Here is a 24,055-nt window from a genome sequence, read left to right on the forward strand (position 1 = left end):
ATAAGATACAGAAGAGCAGTTTCCCTTAGTTTTCTGTGCCTCTTTACTTTCTTACCTTCTCCCCTTGTGTGAGAAACTCTCAAAGTCAAAGATTTCTAGTTAGGCAAAGATGGCAGCGATAGCAGCAGTGCTTATTCATTATTGCAATACTGCGCGCACATCCCCTATTGGCAAGGGAGAAACTGCACACCAGTCAGTGAAATCAATTCTGTTCTGTGCCCTAAAGCCACTGCAGGTGATGCTCTCATGGCTCTCATTGGTTGAGCATCTCAGGCTCACAGACTCCTCGAGACTGTGGCTAGGATTCATTTCCATAGAAGGTCAATTACCAACCTCTTGTTTTTAGGTCTGCCTTGTACTTTTCTGCGGACAGAGAAGGGCAATGTTTCCAAAAGTCAGTACATTCATTCTGTCCTGTGCTGGGCTCTACCCACCCTGTGTATTTATCTTGTGCTTGTCTCAATTCTCCCCATGTCAGAATGCCCCCAGTCTGAACTTAATTCTGTTCAGCAACTTTCTTGGTGGAAAAACTACTTATACAGCTGTTTTACAAGAGGGTTATACATTCAGTTAGGGCCTACACTATGTACTGAAAATACTGGAAACTTCCACTGCAAAAACACAATCTACCTCTCCCATCTGTGCAGCCTTGCAGACCCAGAGCATGCCAGGTTATTTCTGCTTTCATAGCATTTGCATGCTGTAGGGTGAGCACAAGGTTCTGCTGCTTGATTCTTCTGCAAGAGCTGCCTACCGGCAAATGGTTGCAGGGATGGAGGATGTGACAGAAAGCATTTGTCTCCACAAGAGCAGAGTTACATTCAGTGCAGAGTGTGAGAGTCAGGTTGGTGTGGAAAAGCACTGACACGCTGGGGATGATGCAGTGCTCACATGTCTAACACTCACAGACATTACTGTCAGAAGGATGGTGCTGTGTTGTGCTTCTACCTTTGGCAGCCCCTGGAGAAATGCTGTGGCACACAGAACACCTTTGTATTGCACTGACTGCTGCCATGCAGCATGGATTTAACACACCAAATCCAGAGGAGCATGACTGCATCTAACTGCCCTGAGAAAAACTACTGTAGCTGAAGAGATGAGGAGGCAGCTGCTCATCTGCAGAACAAGCAGCACTGCCAGACATTGGGCCAGGTGAGCACCTCCTGCTGCAGCGTGATGATGACAGGGCTGGAGATGATCTGCAAAGCCAGCTTAAAAGTGGGAGACGTGAGTCAACATGGCAGGAGGACAGAGGTGTTAGGGAGCAGCCAAGGCATCAAAGAGTATCAAAAGGCTTTGAAAAGTATCACAAAGTGACAGCCAGGAAGACTGGGATTATCATGAGCAGCAACCTGGATGCTAGAGATTATTTGCTCCCATACAATATGGTAGAGATCTTGCTGCAGACATCCCAAAGTCAGGCAAAATGGGAACCCAGAGCTCTGCCTGCATGAACCCCACAGCCAGAGTGTTGCAAGCTGAGCTGCCTTGCTGTTTGTTGCATTCATCCCAATCCCTGTGAATGAAGACTCGGAATGCAGTCAAGGTGATGACTGAGCATGAGAGTGACTTTATTCAATAAAAGACAGGAGGACTTTCTGATCGCCGAAGTTGCCTGATTCGGAGCCGTCCCGGACCGATCAGCAGCGGCTGACCGCGTGGTCAAGGGGGATCTCGGGCGGTTCCTTCAAGCAGGGAACCCCCGGGTAGAGGAGAAGCCCGGCAGCTCTCAGGGAGCAGCTGACGCAGCCGCTGACGCAGCGTGTGGGCGTTCCCTGCCTACGGAGGGAGATTTAAACGGGCACAAGGAGGGCAGCGACTAGTCGCTGCCCACCAGAAACGGTCAGGAGGAGGCAGGGCTCGTGCACCTCTTGACTTCCTGTTTCAGCTCTGGTAAGTATTCTGCTCCGACATGGGTGCTCCCCGGCGAAAGGCTGCTGCCAGAAATACTGAGGAGGCCAAGACAAGGGTCCCGATCTCACAGAAACGGGAGGCAGCAACCAAGAAGACTGCAGAGACCCAGACTGAGGTCCTGCACATGCCTTATAGGAAGGCTGCTGCCAAAATGTCTGAGGAAACTCAGACTGAGCCCCCAACCCAAGATGCTGGTGTGCAGGTCTCTGGCTGTACTGAGTGCCAGAGCCTGGCCCTTGCAGTGCTGGGTGAGGGAGGCAGTGATTGTGTTCACTGCAACCAGGTGAACTACTTGCTCAGCCTCGTAGTTGACCTGAAGGAGGAAGTGGAGAGGCTGAGGACTATAAAAGAGTGTGAGAGGGAGATTGACTGGTGGTGTCAGTCCCTCTCAGCCTCAAGTTCTCAGCACACAGTCGAGGCTCCTAATGGAGCATGTCAGCCCCTGCCACCTCACAAACAGGTGGTAAAGGGGAACCAGCCAGCTGGCAACACTGCAGCCGGCCCCCTGGCCTCTCTTCCCCCCAGCAGTAATTTGAGATGGGAGGAGAAGTGGAAACGGGTACCTGCTCGACGGAAGGGGCATCCTCCATCACGACCATCCCCGGCTCCCCAGGTGCCTCTGCGAAACCGGTTTGAGGCCCTGGAACTTGAGGGGGGGACTAGTGAGAGTGTGGAAACAGGTTCACCCATGAGGTTGCCTCAGGTGAAGCGGTCACCCCGAAGCCTCAAGACTGCTTCTACACGTAAGGACAGAAGGGTGATTGTTGTAGGTGACTCCCTTCTGCAAGGAACAGAAGGCCCTATATGCCGGCCTGACCCTACCCGCAGAGAAGTGTGCTGCCTTCCTGGGGCACGGGTCAGGGACATTTCAAAGAAAATTTCTAGATTGATTCATCCTTCAGACTACTACCCACTTTTAATAATTCAGGCTGGCAGTGAGGAAGTTGGCAAGCAAAGCCTGAGGTCCATCAAGAAAGACTTCAGGGGAATGGGGCGAATACTTGAAGGAGCTGGGGTGCAGGTGATCTTTTCTTCTATGCCCGTGGTGTCAGGAAAAGATACAGGGAGGATCCAAAAAGCCCATCTCTTAAACAGATGGCTTAAGAGCTGGTGCAGACACAAGAATTTCGGCTATTTTGACCATGGGGCAATCTACACTGCACCTGGAATGATGGCTGCTGATGCAAGCAGCCTGTCCCTGAGGGGTAAGAGGGTATTAGCTGAAGAATTAGCGGGACTCATTGATAGGTCTTTAAACTAGGAACGAAGGGGGAAGGGGGCAAAATAAGGGCTACTGGGGTTGAACGGTGCATTCGAGGGATTGTACCAAACTCTGTGGGCAAAGATTGCAGAGTGCAAAAGGAGGGAGAAGGGCAGGGGGATGCTGGGGATGCCGCTGTTCTAGCGGATCCTGGATCGCTTATGAAGGTGGTGAGATGGACAGCCCGGCTGGAGTGCCTTTATACTAATGCACGGAGCCTGAGTAACAAGCAGGAGGAACTGGAAACTGTGATGCACTCTGAAAATTATGACATTGTTGCTATCACAGAAACATGGTGGGATGACTCCCACAATTGGGATACTACCATCGATGGCTATAGGCTCTTTAGGAGAGATAGGCGAGGTAGGAAGGGTGGGGGAGTTGCTCTTTATGTCAGAGATTGGATAAACTGTGAGGAGCTCCTCATGAGAAACAGTCAAGAACAGGTTGAGAGCCTGTGGGTTAGGATTAGAGATGGGACTAATAAAGGTCAGCTGGTATTAGGGGTATACTACAGGCCACCTGATCAAGGGGAGGCTGCTGATGAGGCTTTCTTGCTCCAGATGCGTGAGGCGTCTGGCTCACGGGCTCTTGTCCTGGTGGGGGACTTCAACCATCCTGACATCTGTTGGGAAAACCACACGGCGAGCTGCAAGAGCTCCAGAAGGCTCTTGGAATCCATTGATGATAGCTTTCTGGTTCAGGTATTGGACAGACCGACCAGAGGTCAAGCATTGCTGGACCTGCTGCTCACCAACGCTGAGGAGATCATCAAAGGCGTCAAGGTTGGAGGATGCCTGGGCTCCAGCGATCATGCCCTGGTTGAGTTTGTGATCTCAAGCGATGTGGGCCTGGCAAAGAGCAGGACCAGGATGCTCAACTTTAGAAGAGCAGACTTCAAGCTACTCAATGGAATGCTGGCCAAGATCCCCTGGCGCGCTGCCCTCAAAGATAAGGACGTTGACGAGAGCTGGCTACTGTTCAAGGATGCCCTCCTGGCAGCACAAGAGGTCTCCATTCCCCTGATTAAGAAAGTGGGCAGGAGAGGTAGAAAACCAGCATGGCTCAGCAAGGACCTGCTAAGAGAACTGAGGGTGAAGAAAGGGGTGTACAAGCTCTGGAAACAAGGCTGTGTCACCCGGGAAGAATACAGGGATGCCGTCCGGACTTGCAGACGTGGGATCAGGAAAGCCAAGGCGCAGGCAGAACTGAACTTGGCGAGGGATGTGAAAAACAACAAGAAAACCTTCTACAGGTACATTGGCCAGAAGAGACAGGCCAAAATGGGCGTGCCTACTCTGGTAAATTTAAAAGGAGAAATGGCTTCAACAGATGAAGAGAAAGCTGAGGTGCTGAATGAGTTCTTCACCTCGGTCTTCACTGATGGCCAGGATTCTAGTCTTTTTCACGTCCCTAAGTCTTGCACCCCCATACCTCCATGTGGGGACCAAGGAGGTAAATCCCTCCCCACTGTAAGGGTAGAGCAAGTCCGAGAGTGCCTCCTTAGACTGAATGAGTATAAGTCTATGGGGCCAGATGGCGTGCATCCCAGGGTCCTGAAGGAGCTGGCTGAGGTGGTTGCTGAGCCGCTCTCCATCATATTTGAGAAGTCGTGGCTGTCAGGTGAGGTCCCGGATGATTGGAGGAAGGGTCACGTCACTTCCATTTACAAGAAGGGGAGCAGGGACGACCCGGGTAACTACAGGCCGGTGAGTCTCACCTCTGTGCCTGGGAAGATTATGGAACAGATCCTCCTGGACAACATGCTTGATCACATAAAGAACGAGCATGCGATCCGAGACAGCCAGCATGGCTTCACCAGGGGAAGGTCATGCTTAACTAATCTTGTGGCCTTCTATGATGGAGTGACGGCGTTGGTGGATGAAGGGAAGGCGACCGATGTCATTTACCTGGACCTGAGCAAGGCCTTTGACATGGTCCCCCATCACATCCTCATCTCCAAATTGGAGGGAGGTGGATTTGATGGGTGGACAACTAGATGGATAAGCAATTGGTTGAAAGGCCGCAGACAGAGGGTGGTGGTCAATGGCTCTATGTCCAGGTGGAGGCCGGTAACGAGCGGCGTCCCTCAAGGGTCTGTCTTGGGACCGGTGCTCTTTAACATCTTTATTAATGACATCGATGAGGGAATGGAGTGCACCCTCAGCAAGTTTGCTGATGACACCAAGCTGAGTGGTGCGGTCGATACGGTGGAGGGAACAGATGCCATTCAGAGGGACCTTGACAGGCTGGAAAGCTGGGCTCGGGTGAACCTAATGAGGTTCAACACGGCAAAGTGCAAGGTTTTGCACTTGGGCCGGAAGAACCCCAGGCACCTGTACAGGCTGGGAGGAGTTGTCCTTGAGAGCAGCTCGGCTGAAAAAGACCTAGGGGTCCTGATAGATGAGAAACTTAACATGAGCCAGCAGTGCGCTCTGGCAGCCCGGAAAGCAAATGGGATCCTGGGCTCCATCAGGAGAGGGGTGGTCAGCAGGGATAGGGAGGTGATCGTCCCTCTCTACTCTGCTCTTGTGAGGCCCCATCTGGAGTACTGTGTCAAGGTGTGGAGCCCTCAGTACAAAAAAGATATGGAGATTTTGGAAAGGGTCCAGAGGAGGGCCACAAAGATGATCAGGGGGCTGGAGCACCTCCCCTATGAGGACAGGCTGAGGGAGTTGAGTTTGTTCAGCCTGGAGAAGAGAAGGTTGCGGGGTGACCTCATTGCAGCCTTTCAGTACCTGAAGGGAACTTACTGCCAGGAGGGGAGTAAACTCTTGGAAAGGGCTGATAATAGCAGGACTAGGGGAAATGGTTTTAAGTTGAAGGAGGGAAGATTTAGGTTGGATGTTAGGGGGAAGTTCTTTACTAGAAGAGTGGTTAGGTCCTGGAACAGGCTGCCCAGGGAGGTTGTGGATGCCCCGTCCTTGGAGGTGTTCAAGACCAGGTTGGACGGGGCCATGGGCAACCTGATCTATGGGGTCTCTATGGGGATCTATGGGGTCTCTATAGGGATCTATGGGGTCTCTATGGGGATCTGTGGGGTCTATGGGGATCTATGGGGTCTCTATGGGGATCTATGGGGTCTATGGGGTCTCTATAGGGATCTATGGGGTCTATGGGGTCTCTATAGGGATCTATGGGGTCTCTATGGAGATCTATGGGGTCTTTGGGGTCTCTATGGGGATCTATGGGGTCTCTATGGGGATCTATGGGGTCTATGGGGATCTATGGGGATCTATGGGGTCTCTATGGGGATCTATGGGGTGTCTATGGGGATCTATGAGGTCTCCTGGGCAACCTGATCTAGTAAAGGTGTATGTTTGGTGGCCCTGCTAGGCAGGGGAGTTGGAACTACATGATCCTTGAGGTCCCTTCCAACCCAGGTCATTCTGTGATTCTGTGATTCTGTGATTCTGTGATTCTGTGATTCTGTGATTCTGTGATTCTGTGATTCTGAACACCCACTGCTGTTACTGCTGCCACGGCTCAGCTCTACTTGTGACGTATTTATTGACCACTCAGAAGCCACGACAGCAAATCAGCAACAAGTACATTCGACTTTCCTGCCACAGGAACTGGTAAAAGGACTTCAAAAAGATGGAGAGCATTCGCTCACCGGGGTTGTACCTCTGCAGCACGCACTGAGGATGGCCAAGCTCAATAAAAGGACTCTGCATCTCATGTTTGTTTTGTTTTGTTTGTAATTGTTCATATATATATATTTATTTTAAGGTGCGTATTAAAAGTTTATATTCCGCAAACTACCTGGGTTTTTCCTTGCATCCTGTGACCACAGTGTCTGCTGACGGCACATCAGGCACTTCAAGCAGAAGTGCTTATTTCACAGTGGACTTTAGACATTTATCGTTCAACCTGGCAAGTGTGTAAAGTTGATCACGCTTCTGTCTCATTTCAGTCTCAATAGCTGAACTCTGAGCCAGACTTCAAATAAAAGCCTGTTAGAAGAGAGAGCAAACAAACTGATAATAATAGTGCTAGCAGATTCAATATACTAAATATATCTGGTGATAACTGGAAGAAGTATTTACTTTTAAATTATTTCTAATCAAAATTGCCTACGTCCCAAGCTGACCTCCCCGTCTGAATAATCCCATTATTTCAACATACCTCACATACTGGACGGTATCTTCCCTTGTTATGCAGAGTGCTGGGGTCAAAAAAGAAACCTCTGCTTAAAAATACAGCAGCAGGGAGCACGCAGCCCTTTCAACAGACAGGACCACTTTGAAGTTTAATACAGAAAATCTATTTGATATTTATTAAACTTAGTTTCTCCAGTTACAGTTTTGCATTGTACAAAGCATTTTAATGACACAGTAGTTAAAAAGATCTTTACAAATTGAAATGTGATACCCTTTTCTCCAAATATTTTAATTGCCATAAATTTGTTTAAAAATACACATTAAACGCATGTTTCAGACACTAAACTTTCTATAATCTCAATACCACAAAATACATAGAATATACTATACAGATGTGGAAAAAATCTAGTTAGTATATAATACTTTGCTCACCATTAGCAGCTTTATTACGTGAAATGCACATACTGACTTAGAAATCCTAATTTGAGCCCCAAAGTACCCTTTGAAATTTCAAATGTATTGCAACAAATAAAATCACAGTTGGTGTGTTTCTTTAGGTTTTGGTTGAAGACGGACGCCTAAATATTCCCATAGAAACAAAATGTAACACATGGACTCGTCATGTACAAAGTGTGAAACAGAGACATCCCATTAGTTACTAGCAGTACCTTTCTGTATGATTCACAAGGGCTTCATTTATAAGAGACAGGTGAAAAGTTACCTTCCCTCACCCACAAACCCTCCCCCCAAAAAACCCTTCTTCATCAAATAATAATTTCAATTAAGATAAAGGATTTTTAATAAATATATAAGCACTTTATCCTCCATATACAAAATTTCTTAAAACAATTTAAAAGGGGGACCAGATACAAATGTCAGGAACTGTGCTTGCAAAAGTCACGCCTGGTCCTTAGAGTTGAGTTTTCAGATGTGTAACATCAATGCAGCCGAAAAGAAGCGCTGCAGAAGTACTGTGCACCCAACAGCACCGATTCCCCGGGCTGCATATAAAAACCAAGTCGGGGAACACTGCATTCCAATTTGCCCGTATCAGCTCCAATAGCAAACGCAGAGAGGTATGACAGGAGTAGGTACGTTTCCATTAAGTTTCCAGATGAAATTAAAACTTTTACATAAAGATGGCCTATATAAACCCTAACGCTGTAACACAGCGTTTCAAATTGTTCAGTATAGTGTATTCGATTGAAACTCAGCTGAGATCGGCAGAGAGCAAAGAACTAATGCTGTCGATAGCTGATCTAGCAACGACCAGAGCTCGTATTGAGAGAAAAATGTACTTATTACATCGCTAAGCCCTCCCTCCCTGCCTCCCCCCACCCCCAATACCGCTGCTTTCAAATGGCATCATGGCATCAGAAACCAATTCCTTGAAAAGTAATGGAGTTTGACATACATCACGATTCCCTGATTGATTGATTGCTTTTAGGTAACTTTCACACTGTGGAGATTTGCCTCCTGGAACAGCTCTGTATTTGTCTGAGTTGGCCACCAAAAGCTTTGGCTAGTCTTCACACTTCAAGATATCCAGCATTAACATACAGGTTTCCATAACACTGTTTCATTAGATGGAATAATTTAAACCCTGACCAAAATTTTTGTCAGAAATCTAGAAATTTGGAAGTTGCTTACTCCCCAGTGGGTAATTCAAACTTGACTTGCTCAGGCCCTTAACATAAACGCTGCGGTGACAGTAAATATCTGTTAGGTAACTGAAATATTAAATACAGCAAAGGTAGTCTCTTGTTCCAATAGTTTCCCATTCTGGAAAACTACATCATTATCTGCCTACGGCTTTATTTTACTTGCCCCGGGCAAGCACATCATTCCCATAAAGTACTGACTCTGTATGTTGGGGCCATTCATAAATACATTTCAGGGCTTTTTTTTTTCTTCTTCTTTTCCTTTGTTATCACAGCAATCAAGCCTCAGCAATCTAAAGGAATATACATTGCACTCCTGTATAATATGCAAGATTTATCACCAGTAAGATGGTGACTCAGCACTCAATAAATAATATATCAATATAGTCAGTTGCACCATAATCTAAAAACAAGTATAACATATACTTTGGACAGACTGATTTCATATATATATACATATATATTAAAAGACACATACAATACAAATTGCATACTGCCATCAAAAGCCAAGAAGAGCCATTCACACGCTCTACTTTATGGCTAATAGTTTCAAATCAAAATAAAAGTATCGGGCTGTTTTACTCTGGTGTCCTGAAGATTTGTTTATAAGTATAAATGGTTGCACCTTACCATCTAGGAACCTGCAAGTTTCACAGCAAATCCAAATAATAGTGATATCTGAGCAAGCCTAGTCTGATTAAGCCATTTTTAAGATTCACCAACTGGGACCACGTTCGGTAAGGGAATTAAGATCTCAGTGTTGATATGTGCTTAAGATCCAATCATCTAGAAAATCGTTGAGGAAGCTGGGAGTGAGGGATCCCCTCCTCAGCCACCAGCGCAGCCTGCCTTAGTGCTGACGCTGTCTGCATTTCCACTGCTGTTGTGTAGAGGTTAACAAAAGGACAGAGTTGGACTGTTAGTCTGCATCGTGGCACCGGGATGGAAGCATATTCAGTATTTGCATTTTTTTAATTGCTATGAAATCTGACAAAGTACACAACTTCTGTCTTAGAAACAATGGTAAAGCCCAAATCAGATATGCTTTTGGAAGCGTGAAATTTAAGTGTCTCTGATTGAAATAGCCACAGATGAGTAAGGCATTTTTCAAATAACAAGACCACTGTGTATCTCCCATACAGACAGAAAACCTGGGCAGCACTCCAGGGAATGTTTCCCTGTGACGGATTCTGTCAGCCATTTCAGGTCCACATTTTAACACAATGTAAGAAGTCTTTCAGTTACCCAAAGACCCATTGACCTGGGGACAAGCAAAACATTTTTGTAAGAGACAACTGCGTGTAACACCAAAAGGTATTTGTGGGACTCTAAGGAAATAAAAAGAGAAAATAAATTCCCAGAGATGAGACCATTCCTGCTTACAGTCATGGTCACGGTGCACAAAGGAGCAAGCTGGAAGCAGCCGCACCGGCCGGTGCAGCACTACACAAAAAAAAACAACTATGAATGCAACTCCTACAAAGGTATTTTTTATATAGCGTCAAAAGAGTGCTAGGCACTTTAGAGTATTAAAGGAAAAATTAGTTGACAGTGTCCTATTAACCAGGATGCAGAGTCTGAGGGTACAGAGTTTTGTCTCTAACAGCAAACACGAAAAGAATGCGATCTTGCACAGTGATTTAATAAAAAGGATGCTCCAACCAACAGACCTGATCAGTGATTCAGCTCTAACGGGAAAAGTCACAGGTCCGCTAACCAAACACATGTTGGTTCGTATGTAGCAAAGCTCTTCTGGAAGTACAAAACACGCTGGAACACAAAGGAAGCTCTACGAATATGCAGCTACCTTTTAGTAGGTTACTCATTTCAAAACTTCTAAACTCTTAAAGCCCATAGGACATACGGCAGTACTAAGTAGCGTAGAATTCTATTCCTTCTTTCGAGGTTGCCATGATTTTGGCACTTAACCACGACGACACAAAACTTTAGTGCAATATTTTTTCCTGAACGTGCACGTTCATCTCTGGTACAGAACTAAGGGTTAAATGGGAGATAAAACAAAGCAGCATTCCACAATCGCACTCTAAAGTATTCAGAGCTTGACTCTTTAGAAGACCACTGCAATGAGAAGTCAGTTTGCATGACAGACACTGGTACTTTTGAAAAAGAAATGGAATTTTACCCAAGTACTGCAGAAGACCACTGCATACAGTACACCTGGTCCTGCTGTAAAACATCTTGTAAACAGTTCATAAAATCTTCATCTAAAAGTAAGGCATAAGGCACACCAGACATGTTAGGGGCACTAAGCAATACTGAAAGCAGTAGCATTTTAAACCTTTGACTCAGACAAGCACCTCATGTGGAAAGGTACTTTGGTTTTGAGAGCAGTCGACTGCAACTCCACAAACTGTTTCTGTTACACCAACTCGCTTCCCTCTCAAATGAATATTCTGCTCCATCAAATGCATCAAACACGAATGGGACCTTCATTAACATGGGGTAAATACAAGTTTTAAATCCATTCTGCATCAAAACGATTAGACAACTTCCCTGTAATAGCAGGTGTGCTCCCCCACCCCACAATGGCTGTTGCACTGTCATGCTGTAGTGTCCATTAACCACCAGACATTTTTTCAGGCAGAAAAAAAAATGGACCTCCGTCTCTACTTAAGATTCCTGATTTTCCAGTCAATGAGAAAGTTGCAAATGGCAGTTCTGGTAGGAATTTAACTACTGTTGGTTTTTTTCACCACAAAACTGCTGATTTTGCAAGTGTCAAAAAATGACAAACAAAATGCGTTTTAAATGAAGAGAGATTAAAAAAAAAGCACAAGATTGTCCATTTCAGAAACCTTTCCTATATGCCTTTCCTATCAGACCGAAGTTCATTCCTACACCATTACTCTGATATTACATTGAATGCAAATTGTTTCATGATTTGCTATAGTGTTAACCAATGGTTTGAAACTGCCTTGAAAGCAACCCAAGTCAGAACCAGCTAAATATTTTTCCATATAAATTTCTTTAAAATTCATTTAAATGAAGTATTTTAATACGTAGAAGAATATCTGGAATTTTTTCTATTTAGTACAAATTCTGCAATAATAAAACTCTAGCTGTCATTTATTAGTTGATCATAGGCATTAGGCATGAAAAGTATGGTGTTTCTACACGTTAGAACCTATCAATCCTAATTCCTTTTACAGGTTCTACCACCACAAGACATTACAGAGTAACAAAGCTCACGGAGTACTTAAATGAAGTGTCTATGTTTAATTTTTCCTAAGTACTTGGAAGGGTAAAATTTAGGGAAGAAACAGCTAAAAACTACCCAAAAACTGGGGTTTTCAAAATTAAAATTAAAAAAATTAAAATAAATAGGATTTAAACCGACTATTTACGTATTGTGACGGGAATTCCAATGACTGATCCATCCATGATAGATTAGCCAAGCTACACCTTTATATGTCGCAAATTTAAAAATATTTAAATAACTTAAAAAGGGAATACTGAAGAAGTTCATTAACAAGATCGTTTTGGGTTAAAACACAAAACACAAATCAAGATGGGAGACATGTGAAAGCATTCTTTGTTTTTAGTGTCAACTAAGCAATGTGTTATGGCAGTCTTCCTTATTGACATGACACAGTGTTGTGGAGATAAATCAGAGGCAGCGAGAAAAATGTGTTCAATTTTCCATTCCTTCAGTTCGAAGTATCACTTGGCATCCAGGCGCAACCAGTGTAGTCCCTGACGGGTGTAACGCACTAGGTCTGTCATGATGCTCGAGTTAAAAACCAGAGGGCCCATAGCTTTATCCAGTTCGGCAAAGAACTCTAAAACAACAGAAACACAAATTAGGCACAGTCGTTCTCATTGGCTGCCGTAAGTGAAATATTGCTCTCCCTAAAAGAACACCACCTCAGCACAAACATTGCAGATCAAGGCAAAAGAAATGAAAGACGGCTGAAGATGGCAGAAGAAAGAGAAAGAGATCCTTTCTAAGCCCATTTCTTTACTGTTTTGCAGAAGGAAAGCATAATTACACTGTGGCCTAACTGTTACAAAGCATTCTTGGCCTTCTCCCTCGAATGTGTATATTCACTCCAGGATTTCAGAAAAGGAAATGCACCAAGTTCTACTTCCTAAAGAGAAAAACTTGCAGGAAATGCAAGACTTATTTATTTATTTTAAGCATAGCTGGTAGGAAATGTTAGATCTCCAACACCACCTGACAACCAGGACAGCCAGCCCAGAGCATCGCTGTCACCAAAGGAATTACTTTCCATCTTTCTTTTACAAAGGACCCAATTATTTATCATTATGCACTGTTAACTCCAAAATTGAAAACCTGTTAGAATTTAACACAATGTATACATCTTAGGTTACAACTTGCCTTTGCCTACCCTTACCTTTCTGTTCTTTAGACAGCTGTTCAGCTTGGTCCCAAATTTCAGTGGCATAGAGGAAGTTGGATGTAACTTGGACGTAGCTGGCTGCCATCTGATGGATCCTCTGGGGGATCGTCACCGAAGACCCACTCCCTGAAGGGTTGGCTGCCCCAGAGGAGTAATTTCCTGAATTCCCTGGAGACAGCTTTGGAGAGACTGGAGACGGCATACCAACAGGCTTGCTGCTTATCCAAAGGAAAACATTACATTGTAAAACACGCACACAGATATGTCAGGTGTGTCATGCAAATGTCTTCCTACAGCTCAGAACATGGGATGCTAAGGCACTCCTACTTCACACACTGAGAACTCAGGACTGGCCCTAAAACAAGTGAGCTTTTGAAAACCTCTCATGTTCCTCCAGCTCCTGTATTTTAGCCTCACAGCCAAATCAACATGCAGCATCTTTCAATCAAATCTGCTGTTTAAATAAATTGAACCTCACATAGTAATAATGAAAAAATTAAAGCAAGGCAATTATACTGCTGTTGTATTTTCAAATAACATGATGCATATCTGAAATGCCCTCCTAAAATTCTGGTTTTTGTTTTGTTTTGATAGAGTAATCTATAAAAAGTCTGTTGTCAGGTTTCAAGAACAGAAGTAAACTGCTGTACCATGGAAGAGCTTACTGTGAAAGCACTTGTAGCCATCTGGGCTACAAGTGCATCACTGCAGCACTAATAAAGCTATTGTTTTGAGAGCAAAAGCATTACATAAAACAACAAACCACTGAGACAAGTGACCTGTGTGTTAAGGACACACTGAGAAGTTTTTTGTTCATTCCTCCCAACAAGGAGTTGCCTGAGAATATCTCTGTACAGCACATTTCTCAACCTCTTATCAGAACACTTACCTGAACAAAGGGATCAAAATCTAGACCTTAGAACAATTAGAAATTAGAACAAAAACAACAGAAGCTCAAGAAAGTAAAAGCTGCTCTTTGAGCACCTCAAACTCACAGTTTATGTGGAGAATGAGCTATAAACATAGAAATACAGGTAAACTTTTACTACCTACCTTCCCATACCAGGTGACGGTGCTTGAGAATTATTATAGGAATTCTGTTGGGAAAAAGTAAACGTATGTTTATACCTCAGCTAATTATATTTTATCTGGTTGTTTAATTGCTCATTTCTGAACATGAGTTCTCATGGCTTTTCTTTTAAGCATATAATAATATCAAAATATCCTAAATAATATCAAAGTACTTTCAAAATTGGGAAAAGCATCCATTTCACTGATGACTAAGACACAAATCAGCAAAGTTTTAACTTTGTTATATCAACAACAAAATTAAAATTCTCTTTGAAGCCAACTAAATTTACTAAAAGCTGCACCAAAATATTAATAGGAAGCTATCATTAGGACCAATGGGTTGATGACATCATAGTCATGCTGTATCCTCCCAGCTTTAAACTGCTCAGCTTGAATGTACTTTCAAGGTCCATTCCTAAATTAGGGCATACTGGAAGTTCACGTGCAGCAATCTGAATACCAGGCAGAGGAATTTTAAGTAATGTAGAGCTTCAATTTGATTAGTTTTTTAATATTTGAAGAAAATATATATCCAATTACCTTCAGATGTTCAGTCAGAGTTTTAGAATATTTCAACGCACTTTCCTTTTTCAGTTTGAAAAGCCTTAGGTATAGTAGAGATTGGCACCGAAGACTAACCAAAGACAGAACAACAAAACATTTCCAGTTAAAGTCAAGCTTATCACAACATACCAAAAGTCAAAAATGGAGTACCCATGTTTTTAAAAGCTTTTCTCTCCCAACACTAAACAGCCAACTGTCAAACTGTAACTAGACAAAGTCCCACACCACCTTTACTTCTCAAGAAAGTAAAGAACAGTTTTGTGCCTTAAGCTGAAACTAGGTTGCAGTGACTTTACTGATACAGCCTTCACTTTTTTCTCATGTCAGGACACACTGAATCTGGTGCATGCTGCTATAGTCCCCCCTCCCTTTTCCACCTGACACAGTCAGCTTTGTTCAACTGCTTGCTGCAGCCATTTAATTAGTCCAGAAGGCAAATGACAATTCTTAACAGCCATTTCAAGTTTTGCCATATCACTGTGTGAACACACAGCAAAGACCCCAAACCCTCCTTCTGCTACTCCTCCCAAATCCAATAGATAATTTCCTTTCCAAGAAAGTTTCAAAACAGAACTGGAAATTCATTCAAATGAGTAAAGCAGTGTGCTCTGATTATGTTATTTTACTAAAATTAAAGCCAAGACCAGACAACAGTTTGCTTGTTAATGTAATCTCAAAGTTTCCCGAAGCATTTAGGTCACAGCCCAACATCAGCTGACCATGCAACCAACTCAACAGTAGTCTGTTATTTTGGAACACTATAATTTACAAAGAGAGCAAATGAAGAGCTCAGTTCATCAACAGTAACTTTATCAAAACACTAAGGATAATGAAATTCACAAAGGCACCTCTATCATTTTTAGCCATATTAACAATTCCATTGCATGCAACAAGTTACCAATGACATCACGTTCTAAAATAAAAGCAGTAACTGACAGAACATTATGGAAGTCAAAGTTGAAGTCAGTCAGTCATTTTCTTAATAGCTGAAAGACTTTGCTGTTGTTAACAAGCCCTTACAGTAATCGATCTATAGCATCAATGGTACTGAACAGTCAAACAGAAAACTCCTATTTGGTTCAAAACACCTGAAAACTCAGTGTAAGACAGCATTTCACAGACTGAAATCTGTGTGTGTAATTAATCAGTGTGTAATATAAAGTTCAGGATACACGTACCAAAGCACTGCTAGCCTTTTGTCTGCAGCCGTAGCATCTGGTGCCAAGTAATTCTTCAGTTTCATAGTGTACCTATAAACAAATCACCAACAAGAAAACTATCAAGTAAATGAAACATTATACAATTATTTATCAGCCACCAAGTTCTTATGAAATTCAACTTTCAACTCCTTCACTGTTTCAGGTCTTTCCCTCAGACCCTAAACAGAACGTGGCTAGGCAATAATTGGAATAGTTCTGCTCTGCACATGTCACAAATTGTTAAGACATCACAAACTTTGGAATAAAGGATCTCAGCCCTCAAGAACACACTTGAAGCTTCGGTAACTGGAACAAAGTGGCTAGTGATCCGTTCTTAGTGCAGAGCAAGGGACTCCAAAAGTTAGTGGCAGAACATGAGTAAAATGCAGAAGCTTTGATTTCCAGCCCTCTTCCCCAACCATCTGAGTTCTGTGTGTGCTTTACAGCGCTTACTTGATTAATTCCACAGTTTCTGAATACATAGTGAACGGGGACTTGGATTCCTGAGCATTTTTCTCCAACGCATTCCCACACTCAATGAATGACACCACTGCATCTAGGTAGTACACAGCCTTCTCAAACCTGTCAGACTGAGAAGATTGGATAAAAAAAAATAAGGAAAATATTGAGAGGAAATACCAGAAAGTTCTAGTACAGACAGGCAGCAACACAGCACAAGCAGTAAACAAACCCCAGCATAATGTGCAAATACTGGATAAACATTGTAGATTTGCTTACCAATGCATCTGCATTATGTTTTAACTTCTTTGCTTGCTGTAAATAATGATCAGCTGAGTAAGTCCTACAATAGAAGACACATTTAAGGAGTCAGACCACCTACTCTGTACTTCCTTTTATGACAAAAGTTTGTTAATGTTACAGCTTTCACTTCATCCCCCTCTAACTCAAGTTACAATTACAGGAGGTACTGCATCACAATCCCATTTGGGTTCAAAAAATGAAGGCTCCTCTTTGCTACCAAAGACAACAACTGCTCACCATGGGCAAAGCAGACTCTGTTAAAAGAGAACAGGCAGCAGTGATATCCTGAAAGTGTGTGATGGATACATCAACACTTAAAAACAGGACAACCCTGGACTGTTTAGATCTACTGTTTGGTCCATCCACGCTCTGCAGGAACACACAGGGCAGACTAGAGTTTCTCCTCAAGGAGTGCACCATCTGCCAAATATTTGGTGCACAAAGCAGGCAGAGAAGCACGTTGCTGCAGAACAGCATGCAGATCTCCAGAGCATGAACTAGTATTCAGCATCTTTTGTGAAGCAAACAGGACAACCCTTCTCCACAGAAGAGCTCACTGTGCTGCAAGATTAGCACCCCCAAAAAGGGAAAGGCACCCTCTGCTTTTCTTACCTGTCATCAAAAACAAGTTTTGCTCTTCTGGACTTTGAGCTCTCTGTAGATGGAGCAGAAACAGGAGGGCAGTTCGATGAATTGTTCAGAATCTTCTCCTGAAAGGAAAATGGTCACCGAATCGTGTCAAGACTTTTTTTTATTTTTATATTCTCAAAGACAAAGAGGAATTTACTGTACACATTTTTCCCATGATTTCACACTCTGTAAGCAGTAAGTTCAGTTTAGTAGCTGCTTTAGCTGCCATTCACCATACAATAACACAGTTTCCCTGAGGCTTTCATCTCATGCTGGCACAGGGGATGACACAGAGGCTATAATTAAGCTGAGCCCTACTACACTAGGAGATCTCCCTTATTGCTAAATCATGATTTTCCACTCTGAACAAAGAGGCTATATATACTTCTATGACTTCTCATGTCTTTCAACAATAAACTACTGAATGTCTCTGGGTAGAAAAGATTAGTATTTCAGAAACACCAACTTCAAGGAGAAATAACAGCTGTCTTCACAACATGCTGCCCTTGCTCCCCTTAATTTTACATGGCTCAATGTGACACTTCAGGCTAAAGAAGGGACATCAAAACATCTTGTGAATTCTAAGTGAATCTCTTCTCACTAGATCAACAGCATAAGGCAATTTCCCAGCTTCGGTGTGCTTTCAGTTCTTTGGAGTCATCGTGACCAAAGGCCAATTACACAGAGTATTTAATAACCTGCCTTTATCAGATCCTTGCTAATCAGAAGGATCTCAAAGTTGCGAGGCACTGCACTTGCACAGCAATGCCCTAACTACCAGTGTAACATAAAACACCACCAAAACATGCAGGGAAATGCAGCATTTCCAAAGTATGAAAAGAAAAACATCAAACAAGTTAACAGCTGGTTTAGGGACAGTTCTATGCTGATGAATAAGGAAAGGCCAGAGCAGCAGTCTATGATGCAAATCTGCTATCTACAGGCTTCCTGTAAGTGCAGACACCGATGCACACAACCTTCCCAGGTTTCTAAAATTTCACAGTAATGGCATGTAAATTAATCCAGCAGGTCTCCCAGTTTAAATATTGCATGGACTCCACCCTAATGACTAAGCTACTTTCTGCCACTGCCGATGGCAATTTGCTGCTTCACTCCTCCCCAAATCAATTACCCTTCCTGAACACTTCAGAGCAATCAAGGAGAAATGGTACATTTGGAATCCCAAAGATAAAGGTGAAATCCCTCCAACTTGAACATATTGCACTCAAATCTGGTTATACAACAGAAATTACTCTATGAAGATACCCAGATGTGCTCACAAGTTTACTCCTGTCCAGTAATACACATTTATATACTAATGAAAAAGCACATTACATATCATGACCTTACACTATCATCATCTTATAATGTTTTTGAAACCCTTCAACTACATATGTTCTTAATCTAAGTTGCTTAAAAAACACTTTCTGCATCACCTTTTCCACAGTGTTTTCTCTACTCTAACCACAGAGAGCTCTGTACCATCCTGATCTGGAATCAGATGAACCTTTCTAGAATCCTAGGGTGAAAAATGAGAGCCACAGCTTTGTATCTCAGCACTGTGCACGGACCCAGCTCCTGTTCTCCTTAAAACGAGGACAAGATCTGTACTTGCTCCAGCGACATAAGAGTAACCTCATTATTCATTCAGTGTGAGCAGATCTGTAGTGATATTTCTCATTAACAAATTAAACAGCAAATACGCAGCATCTGTCATCAAAAGATGACTAAATGCACTTTAGTAATTAACATAAATATTTGGTAGGAATAAACATTAGCATTCGACAATCTCTCCTAAGTTATTTTCCAATTTAGAGTCTAAGCACCATGGTACGAAACAAGGCAAATCTGAAACTAATTACATTTCAACAACTGCAAATTATTTAGATGACACTGCACGTCAAAATGCAAAGCCAAGAAATAAGTTCAAGGCATTCACAGAACAAGCCTTTTACCTTTGTTTCTTTAGCACTGCCAGAACCTTTTCCCTCTATCTTCCTCTGTTTAGAAGATGAGCAGCTTTTACTGCCACTGCTGCTGTCCTTACTAACATTGCTGCTGGACTTCAAGGATGATGACTGACTGGCTGTCCTCTTCCGGGACCCGTGCTCTTGTTTGGAATCCTTCTGAAGGACTGGGGCAGCAGGAGATGGCAGTAAATCCTTCTCTTTAACAGCACTTGGTTTTAAAGACCTGGACAAAATGAATACATTCAGTTTTGTTTTTTACTTTTCAAAATAGAAATAAAACAAAAATCCAGCATCACTTCTTTTTTTCTCTCCACACCCTTCCCCCATTTAAGCCTTTTCCCTCTCCCTTCCCCCCCCCAAAAAAAAATAATAAAACAAGATTTTTAATGTTAAACATAGCAAGACAGATTCAGAGGAAGCAAATTATCACCACAGTAACTAAACGTTACGAAGCCTGATTAAACTAGTTTTCACCACTTTATCTGTTCTGACCTGAAAACGCAGAAGGCAAGTTCTAACCATAAAACCACATCCCTCAACAGTTCTTAAAAACACCCTAAACACTTGTAATGTTAGAAATGAATGCCAGCATTAGCGCCAGTCTGTCTAATGCAGACAAGTCAGCCTAACAGCTCAGAAAAAAGATGGCCCAGATAACTGTTCTCTAGAAGCCATTGGCCTTTTGGTACAGTCTTACCTTGTCTGCTGAGGATTCCAGTTGCTAATTCTGGCATCCCTTTTCACAGAGAACAGTACACAAAATAACTATTTACATGAAGTTTTTGAAAAACCATCTTGTTGCATTTAACCAAGTGCCCTTCAGAAAATCACACCAGCAACAAAACAAAATATCAGGACTAAAGGAAAAAAAACATGACAGACGAGCATCCATTTTTTCTACATTTCTTAACAGAAACAAAGAAGGCATTTAACTCAGAAAGACTTCTAGCATCTGTAGCCAGAAGCTGCAGCTTCTCACACATCAGTAATTCAACAAATATTCGCTGTAGAGAATTTTTTTTCCATGATGTAATTATACCAGCTGTCTGTTGTTTGATCTGAAAAAGGTGAACCCTTCATAGTAGGGTTTACCTAGTCAATATTTTCAGTTATGGATATGAATTTCCACCAACAACTAATGGAAACTTCAAACTGAAGAATCAGAAACCATGAAATATTACCCACTGATTAGTAAGGAGACATTTTGTTGTGGAGGAAGGAGAAGAAGGTAAGGGAGAGATGGATACAGGCATGAGTCTTCTCCTTGATCACTCTGAGCCTTCAGTGCTGAAAAGACAGGCAAGATACTCACTCCCTACTGCTAGAAGTCTTGTGTCCTGATGGAGCTTTTTCTTCCAGTTTTGTTTTCTTGCTTTCACTGGCTCTGTTTTCATCCTCATTCTGAATACAGCAAACAAGAAACACATCCAGATAAATGTCTACATTTACAGCTTCACGAAGACAGTAATTTTTCACATTTAACGGATTTAATTCAGTGGGCGTCTTGCAGCGTACAGAATAATACCTGTACAGGCTACAGAAACATCCCCTGAAGCAACTACCTTGTATCATATATTTGAAAAGTGGCAGTCTCAAGTTGTTCATTTTATAACACGCATATCACTATGAAATAACAAAAATCTGCCAAAGGCTTTGGTACGAAATCAGATTTTATGCTGGGGAGTCAAACACAGGTGTCTTATGAATGCCAGGAACTGTAAAACCCATGGAGTCTGTAAGAGATGTCGAAGACCAGATTTTTATATAAACCTAATCCTAAAGTTGAAGAGTTTAAGAGGATACACAATCTGTGCTACCTCCAGGAATGCAAGCTACAGTGCTAACACATCTAAAGGTACAACCCTCTGCCTTTCATGAATGAAAACTCCAATATTCCCTATTACAACGGCACAGGAAGGATCAATTTATTCTACATAGAATAGGTAGGCAAAGTAATCTCCTAAATTACTGAGCCACTGCAGTGAGGTATGACATTGGTTACTGGGCCATATGCTTAACCCCTTTAGCAAGATACTAAAAGGCTAAGATAACAGGCAAGATTTTATTTACGATACTGTTACCTGTTTATGTTTCCTTTTGCCTTTTGTGGAACTCTTATCAGAAGGCTGCTTCTGAGATTCTCTTGCATGCTTCTCTGGCACATTTTTCTTTTCCACTTTGGGCACATCAGCATCCTTGTAAGGCTTCCCTGGTATTCTTGATAAGAGGCTCAGGTATCCATTTTGTGAAGGTACCCACTTCACAATAAGTGGGTACCTTTCATCAGGATCGCTGAGTGGTGAAAGAAGCTCTTTCTCTTCCATAGGAGAGAACATTCTTTGCCGAAAAAAGCTGTCATCCTCCTCCATGGAAGATTTAACAGGAGTCCTATTGCTCTCGGAGTATTTGGGTGTTTGTGATGAAGGAGGCAGGCTTTCATTTTCATCTGAATCAGAGGATGAGGTATCTGTTTCTATGAATTCCCTGGATTTCTGGGCAGATTTGCTTGAAGCCTTGTATTTCTTTTTCTCTGTTGTAGGCCGAGGGGAAGATTTGGGCTCTTTCTTTATATTAGGTTTTCTGGAACCTTTAGTGGCTGCCTTATGCCTGTTTGAAGGTATGTTTGTTGCCATGTCTACTGGGGTTTCACTTTCTATTTTAAGACCTCCTCTAGGCTCTTCAACAGATGTCTTTTCTGCTTTCTTGGGCTGCTTTTTACCCACGGTCCTCCTCTGTGTTGAGCTGTCACTCTGGGCAGGTGATTTCTGCGTGCCACGACTGCTCTCTGAGCCCTTTTGGGTGGGTTTGGAATCTCGCCCTGGTGTTGAAGAAATCGAGTCCTTGGATCCGCTTTGATCAGCGTACCCACTTCCTGTTCCCTGATCCTGTCCCTCTTTTTGGTAGCCTTGTGAGGATGGGATGTTGCTGTCCACAGAAGAAGCTGGTGACACTTTATGTGAATTAACTTTGTTCAACCAGTTATCCAGTTGCCACTTGTTTGTTGGCGGTGGCTCCGGCTAAAAACAAATTTCAATAAAGCACTGTTAGATACAGTGTTTCACGTGGCTTCCATCTTTTCTGCAGCCCTACTGTGCTGCAAGCCAAAGCAAGAGGTGCACTCGAGCATCTGAGGTCAGTAACTAATGAAAAATGCATATAACTACAGATAGCAGGTCTGCTTTTTCCTTCAATCAGAAGAACTGCAGTCCACAGGAAGCACTTGCTGCCATGGCATTCCAGACTAAAAGCTACTGGTTTTTAAGCTACTGTTCCCATGTCTTCTGCACTCCAACAGATAACTATGGTAAAAATCACCTCAAATAACAAATGTGTTCTTATAGAAAATATAGTTATCATGTCAAATTACAGGTACTTTAGCAAAAGAATATGTGGAAATATGTGGAAATAATTCTACACTTGACAAGTTTTTGTTAAAAAAAAAAAAAGAGACCGAGAATATGTTCATTTTTTTCTGCTTTTAAAACTCAGGATTAATGCCTGATGACAGCCCAAATGCGTGACAAATCCTACCTCAGGGGATGCACTCTGTGATGGTTCATTAGCTTCACTATCACTGGAACTGCTTTCACTTTCAGAGTCAGATCCTGAACTGCTTTCAGACCCACTGTGGCTGCTTGAGTCATCCCTTGAATTATCTGCTCCTTCACTGTTATGTTGTGAAGGTTCAGAACTACTGAAAACAAAAAGGAAGAAAAATAAACAAACATTACTCAGTGCAAAGGCATCCTGGAAGTTCTTCCATTAGGAAGAATAAAATGTAATATTTTAACTAACATTTGCTAAAGAGTTCAACTGAGCACAATTCACCTTGTTCCCCTCCCCCCTTCACAATGTTGTCAGTATAATATTTGCAGAATATGTGTTGGCCACTGATTAAACTCTAATCACCTTCTGGTCTAATCAAAGACAAACAACTAACACTGATTTTAGAAACGAGATCAAGCCAGAAGCGCTGACTGGACCAAACATCACTACCATTGGATTGCAGCATAGAAAGTAAAGGAATGCCTACCTTCCAGGTGTGCTCCTTGGAACTGTTTTATCACAGTCCTGCAATTAAGAAGAAGAGCATGAGGCTTCTAGAAGCATATGCAATTACACTGCAAAGTATTGATATCAAGTCTTAAAGATTCTAAATACTTAGCCTGAAGAGTGCTCTAATTCAGAAATACAGAGGTTTAAATTTGCCTGCCTTTGGCTTGTACAAAAGGAAAAATAAATCACAGTTCTTTTATCCAAGCTTTTACCACAAACGTGTCATCTCAGAACCCTCCATATTCTGACAGTAGTTCTGAGATTTCCTATTTTCTCCACTCCCCCATGCCATGTTTTAGAACCAGATGATACAAATTTTTACTGTGCTATTCCAGAAATGTTCTATGTCCCAGTAATTAAACAACTAAATGCACCATTTTCAAGTTTTCCATGTGAAAAAATAACAAACAGCGGAACTGAGAACAGCAAAAAAAGCAGCATGGACTTCTGCTGGGTAGCACAGACTCAAGAGGTATGTTTAA

General features: G+C 42.6%; 2 protein-coding genes across 2 annotated transcripts in view; one reads left to right on the plus strand and one right to left on the minus strand.

Annotated features, from left to right (window-relative positions):
* The first annotated feature begins 2,045 nt into the window (after positions 1-2,045).
* LOC146755696 (uncharacterized) lies at positions 2,046-3,275 on the plus strand. The gene has a single exon (XM_085525325.1). It carries the CDS (start codon positions 2,066-2,068, stop codon positions 3,173-3,175), a length of 1,110 nt encoding a protein of 369 aa, XP_085381451.1. The 5' UTR covers positions 2,046-2,065; the 3' UTR covers positions 3,176-3,275.
* A 4,151-nt stretch (positions 3,276-7,426) lies between these two features.
* Positions 7,427-24,055, minus strand: part of LOC146755697 (AF4/FMR2 family member 4-like) — a gene marked incomplete at its 5' end in the record, with an annotated part of 28,570 nt that continues 11,941 nt past the window's right edge. Inside the window, 13 exons of the mRNA XM_085525369.1 lie at positions 7,427-12,739; positions 13,316-13,536; positions 14,375-14,418; positions 14,933-15,026; positions 16,135-16,206; positions 16,609-16,745; positions 16,894-16,957; positions 17,530-17,627; positions 19,503-19,740; positions 20,830-20,918; positions 21,599-22,534; positions 23,049-23,211; positions 23,551-23,588. Of these exons, the coding sequence (XP_085381495.1) occupies positions 12,621-12,739; positions 13,316-13,536; positions 14,375-14,418; positions 14,933-15,026; positions 16,135-16,206; positions 16,609-16,745; positions 16,894-16,957; positions 17,530-17,627; positions 19,503-19,740; positions 20,830-20,918; positions 21,599-22,534; positions 23,049-23,211; positions 23,551-23,588 (2,313 nt within the window). The remainder of the gene's footprint in view (positions 12,740-13,315; positions 13,537-14,374; positions 14,419-14,932; positions 15,027-16,134; positions 16,207-16,608; positions 16,746-16,893; positions 16,958-17,529; positions 17,628-19,502; positions 19,741-20,829; positions 20,919-21,598; positions 22,535-23,048; positions 23,212-23,550; positions 23,589-24,055) is intronic.

This window comes from Coturnix japonica, chromosome 31 (assembly GCF_054131305.1).
Source record: "Coturnix japonica strain WE chromosome 31, WE-NBRP24, whole genome shotgun sequence".
Classification (NCBI taxonomy): Eukaryota; Metazoa; Chordata; class Aves; order Galliformes; family Phasianidae; genus Coturnix; species Coturnix japonica.